Consider the following 7,694-nt stretch of genomic DNA (forward strand, 5'->3'; position numbering starts at 1 on the left):
TACGAACGAATTCATTGGTGTCCTTTTCCATGCTGTCCCAATAGTAGCCTGCTCTGATCACCTTTCAGACTAAGGAATCGGCACCGAAGTGATTTTCGCAGGTGCCCTCGTGGATTTCTCGGAGCACATAATCTGTGTCCCCCGGCCCCAGATATACTGCTAGGGGCCCATCAAAGGTTCTCCTGTACAGAGTTCTATTTTCGTCAAGCGAGAATCGGGCTGCTTTGGTTTGCAGGTCCCTCGACTCTTTTGGGTCTGCGGGTAGCTTCCAACTTTCCAAATAATCGATATATTTATTTCTCCAATCCCATGCCAGGCTTGTGGATTTGATCTCGGCATGACCTTCTTCGATCACTAATTTGGATAGCTGAACAACAGCTCGGGGGAGTATGTCATCTTCCTTGACAGATGATCCCAGGTTTGCGAGGGCATTAGCCTCGCTATTCTGCTCTCGAGGTATGTGACCAGAGTCCATTCTTTGAAGCGGTGCAATGTGACTTGAATTTTGTCTAAGTATCTTTGCATCCTATCTTCTCGAACCTCGAAACTCCCATTTACCTGATTTACTACCAGGAGGGAATCACATTTTGCTTTGATGACTTCAGCTCCTAGGCCTTTGGCCAATTCCAAACCTGCAATCATAGCCTCATACTCGGCTTCGTTGTTAGTCAACTTTGCTTTTTTTATAGATTGCCTAATCATGCCGCCCGTAGACGGCTTTAGAACTATGCCGAGCCCGGACCCTCTCACGTTCGAGGCACCGTCAGTGAACAGAGTCCATACCCTCGAAGGTGTGCCTGTTTTTAGTAAAAGTTCTTTCTCTACCTCGGGCACGAGGGAGGGCGTAAAGTCGGCCACAAAATCCGCTAGAATTTGGGACTTGATGGCTGTTCGGGGTTGATACTCGATATCGTATCCCTCGAGTTCGATGGCCTATTTGGCCAGTCAGCCCGATAATTCGAGCTTATGCAATATGCTTCAAAGAGGATATGTTGTTAAAACACAAATATGATGGCATTGAAAATATGATTTTCGAGATGCGCTTATTAATGCAAGAGCTAATTTTTCTAAGTACGGATACCTGGTTTCGGCATCTCCCAGGGTCCGACTTACATAATTAACAAGGAATTGCATACCTTGTTCTTCTCGAACCAGCACACCACTTACCGCTACCTCGGACACGGCCAGGTACAAATACAGCATTTCACCCTCCTTTGGGGTGTGGAGTAAAGGTGGGCTTGTCAAATATCATTTCAACTCCTCTAAGGCACATTGGCATTCTGGGGTCCATTCGAAGTCGTTCTTCTTTTTGAGTAAGGAGAAGAAATAATGACTCCTGTCTGATGACCTTGATATGAATCGGCCCAAAGCTGCTATCCGCCCGGTCAGCCATTGCACGACCTTCACATTGTTTACCACCGTGATTTCTTCGATGGCTTTGATTTTGTCGGGGTTGATCTCAATCCCCATGTATGACACCATGAAGCCTAAGAACTTGCCCAAACCCACTCCGAAGGCACATTTCTCGGGATTGAGTTTCATGTTGTAGCTTCTGAGGATGTCGAATGTCTCCTGCAAATGAGTCAAATGGTCCTCTGCGCGCAGGACTTAACTAGCATATCGTCAATGTAAACTTTCATGGACCTGCCTATTTGATGTTCGAACATCTTATTAACTAGGCGTTGGTATGTGGCTCCCCATTTTTTAGCCCGAAGGACATCACATTGTAGTAGTAAGTGCCGTACTTCGTGATGAACGAAGTCTTTTCTTTGTCCTCGAGGTTCATCTGAATTTGATTATACCCCGAGTAGGCGTCGAGAAAGGTGAGGGTCTCATGGCCGGCCGTGGCATCGATTAAGCGGTCAATGTTGGGAAACGAGAATGAATCCTTGGGGCACGCTCTATTTAAGTCTTTATAATCTATGCACATTCTTAACTTGTTCCCCTTTTTGGGAACTACCACCACATTGGCCAGCCATTCGGGATATTTTACCTCCCTAATAGACCCTATTTTGAAGAGTTTTGTTACCTCGTCCTTGATGAACGTGTGTTTTATCTCGGACTGAGGTCTCCTTTTTTGCTGCACTGGTTTGAATCTGGGGTTGACACTTAGACGATGGGTGGTTATTTTTGGTAGGATCCCTGTCATATCTAAATGGGACCAAGCAAAGCAATCGATGTTGTTAGTAAGAAATTGAATGAGTTTTTTCCTGAGTTTGGGGGTTAATCCCGTTCCCAAGTATACCTTCCGATCCGGGAGATGCTCGATCAAAAGAACTTGCTCTAGTTCTTCAATTGTTGACTTTGTTGCATCCGATTCTTCTGGGGCAACGAAAGTTCGGGGAGCGAGGAAATCTTCTTCATCGTCCTCGGGGGTTTGTTTGCCTTCCGGCTCTTCCGAAGTGGAGGGTATAGAATTCGGTGCCTCCCCATGGACCGCGAACATTTCCTTTGCTGCATGTTGTTCTCCGTATACTGTCTTTATACTGTCTTTTGTTGGAAACTTCATGATCTGATGCAGAGTTGTCGGTACTGCCCTCATGTTATGTATCCATGGCCTACCAAGCAACGCATTGTACCTCATGTCACCTTCAATGACATGGAATTTGGCATTCTGGACTGCACCGGACATGTTGACCGGGAGAGTGATCTCCCCCTTCGTCACTTTGCCGGCCATTTTGAAGCCGTTGAGGACTCGGGAGGTAGGTATGATCTGATCGAGCAGTCCGAGCTGTCTTACCACCTTTGACCTGATTACGTTGGCCGAGCTGCCTGGATCCATGAGTACATATTTAATTTGAATGTTATTCAAGAGAAATGAAATTACCAGCGCATCGTTATGTGGATGAGACAAGGTCTCGAAATCCTCCTTGCTAAATGTGAGGACGTCCTCAGACATGCGGCCCCGGATTTGCCCTTTTGTCGCAACGGAAATTTTTATCCGTTTGGTCACGGGTCCTTGAGGAACGTCGGTTCCCCCAATGATCATATGAACGATGTGCTGAGGTTTTCCCATTCCGTTTCTCCTGTCTGCCTCTCTTTCTTCCCGGGTTGGATTTTTCCGAGTTTCCTGTTGATTTTCTTGGCGTATACTCCCGTTGATGTGAGAGCTAATATCAACGTGTTGGGCGTTGCGTGAGACCACATCCACGGGAATTGGTTCTGGTGCACCCTTAAGGTTTCGTGGTAGCACTCTGATACCTGGAATAGCTACACCGTTCTCTCCATGGTCCTCAGGACCGTTGTTTTCATGTGCATTTACTGAGTTAGACATTTTGACCTGAAATCAAAGATTCTTGGACAAGAAAAAATGTGAAGGATAACTTGTGTTATTTAGTAAACCAGCACGAAAACAATCACTATTATTTTTAGCCCCACGGTGGGCGCCAAATTGTTTACCTTGAAAATGGTAATTACAATTAGATTTGATTTTGTGGTTCTAAAAATATGCGATTTATTGTTATGCTAGTTGTTAGGCAGTAGATGCTAAGTGTGAGACTAGAAAATAAGATAAGAGCTTGAAGATAGTGTGACAAGCAAACCGAGTGGACGAGAGTCGGGGTCTCGAGCTAGCCTATACTGGGCCTCGAGGTCGAGCTAAAGCGTTAAGCTGTGGATAGCCGATGAAGGACTAACAATTCTAAGAGCTTTGATAAGGGCTCTTTATGGTCAATGATGAGTAATAAATGAAGAACAATCAATGAAACGCAATAAATGTAAGCAATGTAATAAATATAAGCAATAAAATCAAGGGAGAATATGTTTAAGTTAGAGTGCGGAGAATGTTCTTGTTCTTGTATTGAATATCATATGAAAGAAATAATAAGGGCCCCCTTTATATAGGAGGAGTCCCAACATGGCACGTGTATAATTATTATAAAGAAACGTAGCTGGTACAACTACTTATTAGTCCGGTACGGACTGATACTATTCTTGCAGGCGTTGTCAGCTTTAACCATGTGCCTAGGGAATCTCCCGCTTGTTCATGATGGCCACCGATTTATGCTGCCCCGAGGTCGAACATAGAGGACCCTTGGAGCCGATCCTCGAGCCGATCCTCGAGCCTTCTAGATGAAGCTACGGAATGTCATTATGATCCGATAAAATAGGACTCTCGATTTTAGCCGTATACAAACATGTCATACCTCTCATTGTTAATCTACTCTTACATGCTCTATTTGATGTATTTAGCACTTGTTCTACCTCTTACTTGTTATTTTGCTCTTATATGTTTTATTTGAGGTTATTGCCTTCCTTATTGTCTTGTTACAATCACTTTTAATTGAAATTATTATTTTGTGGAATATCATCTTGTTGAGTTATTGGTGTTGAAGTTGTAATAGCCGTTATCACATTGAGGCAAAGTTATTAATTGTTGAGATACCTTTCTTTGTTTGAGCATTCCCGCTCATTTTGTTATTGTTGAAATTCTTGTACATATTGTGGTTGAGCCATGGGCTATTTATTGTAAAATATTGGTGTTGTTGACTTTGTGACAGGTTGTGGCATATGAACACTTGTGGTGGATTGTGATTGTGTTATGATATTGATACGCATGCGGTGGTATAAGGCTATGGGTTGGTACGCATGCGGTGAGATAAGGTTGGCTTGATATGCATGTTGCTAGTAGGGAAACTACTTGAAGCCACGCGGTGAGATAAGGTGGGCTAAAACGCGTGTAGCTATTTCGGGAAAAATAATTTTTAAAACTAAATGTAAGGCACACGCGGTTATATAAGGAAAGATTGTGAAATATGAATATGAGGCGGTACCACGGTTGTGATTTTCATTATACATGCCATATTGGAACAACTTGTTGATTTGAAAGGCCATTGTTCTTGCTTCAATCATTCATCCGCATTTTGATTGTGTTTGGTTATTCGCTATTATATTGGTGTTGGAACGATTATGGTTTCTTTCCATGAGTCACGCATTCTACGTGATTTGTTGTGTTGCTTAGTTTAAAATGATACTTTTAGTTCAGTTTTATTGATTTCTAAACTAAACCCATCTTATACTCTATTTCGTACAAAGTGTGTATTATTTTATTTTACTTGATTTTTAAAAGAAACTCACTATTTCATTTGACACCTTACTTTATTCAAGATTGTTATTATGTTTTATGGTGTTTAAATATATCTTTCGTTCATCTAAATTAATATTTATCACGGATGCAAAGTAGATGGTAGCACGTGGGCTTTGCCGTGCGAAGGTGATTGTTATTGTGGGCACGAGGTGCCATATGTGTACGATTTGAAAATTATGGTCCATGACTTATAGTTCATGAGGTGTGATGCCCTGGGGTAATTCTTGTTGTAAGTCCATGCGTTGGGAGCGATTTGATTATTTGAGTTGTCATCCATTTTTCCTTATTTGAGTTCATTTACTTCTCATCAATGTTCTGATTATGTTATTTCTTTATTGCTCGTTTACTACTTGCTGCCATTTATGTTTCTATTACTTCATTGTTGGTTGTAAATCAATAATTTTTTCGTCGTTGGTCTTACATGGATGTTCTTTCCATTGTTAGCTTATGTATATCTTGAACAGGTTTCTATGTCTATTAGGTGTCTTGACCTGGCCTCGTCACTACTTTACCGATATTAGGCTTAATACTAACTGGATACTGTTGTGGTGTACTCATATTAAGCTTCTGCACATTTTTGTGCAGATCCAGGTATTGTGATTGTGTTGTTGAGAGTTGTGTCTGCGCGGCGGGAGACTTCAAGGTATACCTGCCTGATGTTCGCAGGACTCGGAGTCACCATCTTACTTCATTATGCTACTATTAAATTGTAATTCAAAACAGTATTGTGTTTAGAAATTCTAGTGTATTTTAGTAGTGCTTATGGCTCCGTGCTACCAATTTTGGAAAATGTATAACTATTGGTCGCTTGTGGCTATGTATGTCATTTAATGGTTATGATAAATGATTAAATAGTTCAATTCTGTTATTAAATTAGCATGTGTTAGGATTACCTAATTTTAGAGACTAGGTGTCATCACGACATCCTAAGGTGAAAATTGGGGTCATGACTCAAATGAAACACTCTTTATCAATTAAAGTCTTCCTCCATAGGATAGAAACTTAGAAGACCAACATCTGACCCTAGCCACAATCTTCTCCAGCAAAGGCATAAACTGATTAATAGTCAGTTTTGTAGCAGATAGCGGTACTCCTAGGTATTTAAAAGGAAGCCTACCAAGAGAGAAATGAAGTTCAGTCAGGAGTTGTTATCTGAATTCAGCATTTACACCAGGAATGTACAGGGAGCTCTTCTCCATATTAGCTTAAGTCCTGAGACAGATGTGTGACGACCCGACCAGTCGTCTCATGAGTTACCGCTCTGTTTCCCCCCATTTCTGCTTCTTTATGTTTCGTTATCCGTGTTTTATGTGGTCGAGTTGATTGGTTTGTGGTTGGAGTGGATTTGGTAAGGAAATGAGACACTTAGTCTCTTTAAAGAAGGCTTAAGTTGGAAAAGTCAACCGGATGTTGACTTATGAGTTAGAGGGCTGGGATGTAATTTTTGATGGTTCGGTTAGCTTCGGGGAATGATTTGTGACTTAGGAGTGTGATTGGAAGTGGTTTTGGAGGTCCGGTGTAGAATTAGGCTTGAATTGGCGAAGTTAGTATTTCTGGCGATTTTCGGTTGATAGGTGAGATTTAGATCCGATGGTCGGAATGGGATTCCGAGAGTTGTTGTAGCTTCTTGTGTTATTTGGGACGTGTGTGCAAAATTTCAGGTCATTTGGACGTGGTTTGGTTGGGTTTTTGATCAAAAGCGTGTTTCGGAAGTTTTAGAAGAACTTAGGCTTTAATTCGATGTAATTTGATGGTTTTGGTGTTGCTTGAGGTGTTTTGAGAATTGGAACAAGTTTGAATGATGTTTTGGGATGTGTTGGTGCTTTTGGTTGAGGTCCCGGGGGCCTCGGGGTAATTTCGGATGGCTAACGGGAAGAATTTTGGACTTGTGCAATTTCAGATTTCTGCTCTTTCTGGTATTTTCGCACCTGCGGCTTGGGAACCGCAGGTGCGGTATCGCAGATGCGGGGTGGAGGTCGCAGAAGCGGAAAAGGCAAGGATAGGCTGGGACCGCAGATGCGGATAGGGAGCTGCAAATGCGGCTATTGGACCGCAGATGCGGCCAGGTGGGACTTGAAGGGCCAACTGAAAATTTAAGGAATTAATGGACAAAAATAGTGGTTTAGGGCTTGAACTTAAGAGAGCATAAATTAAGGATTTGAAGGGCCAATTGAACTCCGATTCTTGTATTTTTGATATGTATAAACTCGTGGGGAGATAAGGAGTCTAATGATGTAAAATTTTTTGAGTTTCGAGAAGTGGGCCCGGGGCTCGGGTTTTGCTAATTTCGGGATTTTTGATATTTTCGATTGTTTTCGCTTGGGCTTTGTTCCCTTGGCATATTGTGACGTATTCGCTCTGGTTTTGGTCAGATTCGATGCGCGAGGAGGCCGATTTGAGAGGCAAGGGCATAGCGAGCTAGAGCTTTGGCCGGTTTGAGGTGAATAATGATTGTAAATGATGTCCTGAGGGTATGAAACCCCGGATTTGCACAACGTAGTGCTATGTTGAGGTGAGACACATGCTGCATGATGAGCGTGGGGTCCATTACTACTGGGGATTTTGACTTGGTCCGTCCCGAATGATGATTTCACCGTATTTTTGATTG

The 7,694-nt window shown here is 42.4% G+C and overlaps 1 protein-coding gene across 1 annotated transcript; it reads right to left on the reverse strand.

Moving 5' to 3' along the window:
- Nucleotides 1-2,145: 2,145 nt before the first annotated feature.
- Nucleotides 2,146-2,782, reverse strand: LOC109236931. Its single transcript, XM_019403172.1, has 2 exons — nucleotides 2,279-2,782; nucleotides 2,146-2,151 (listed from the first exon to the last, which is right to left on the reverse strand). Exons 1-2 carry the CDS (start codon nucleotides 2,780-2,782, stop codon nucleotides 2,146-2,148), a joined length of 510 nt encoding a protein of 169 aa, XP_019258717.1.
- Nucleotides 2,783-7,694: the final 4,912 nt, after the last annotated feature.

This window comes from Nicotiana attenuata, unplaced genomic scaffold (genome assembly GCF_001879085.1).
Source record: "Nicotiana attenuata strain UT unplaced genomic scaffold, NIATTr2, whole genome shotgun sequence".
In the NCBI taxonomy this organism is placed as follows: domain Eukaryota; kingdom Viridiplantae; phylum Streptophyta; class Magnoliopsida; order Solanales; family Solanaceae; genus Nicotiana; species Nicotiana attenuata.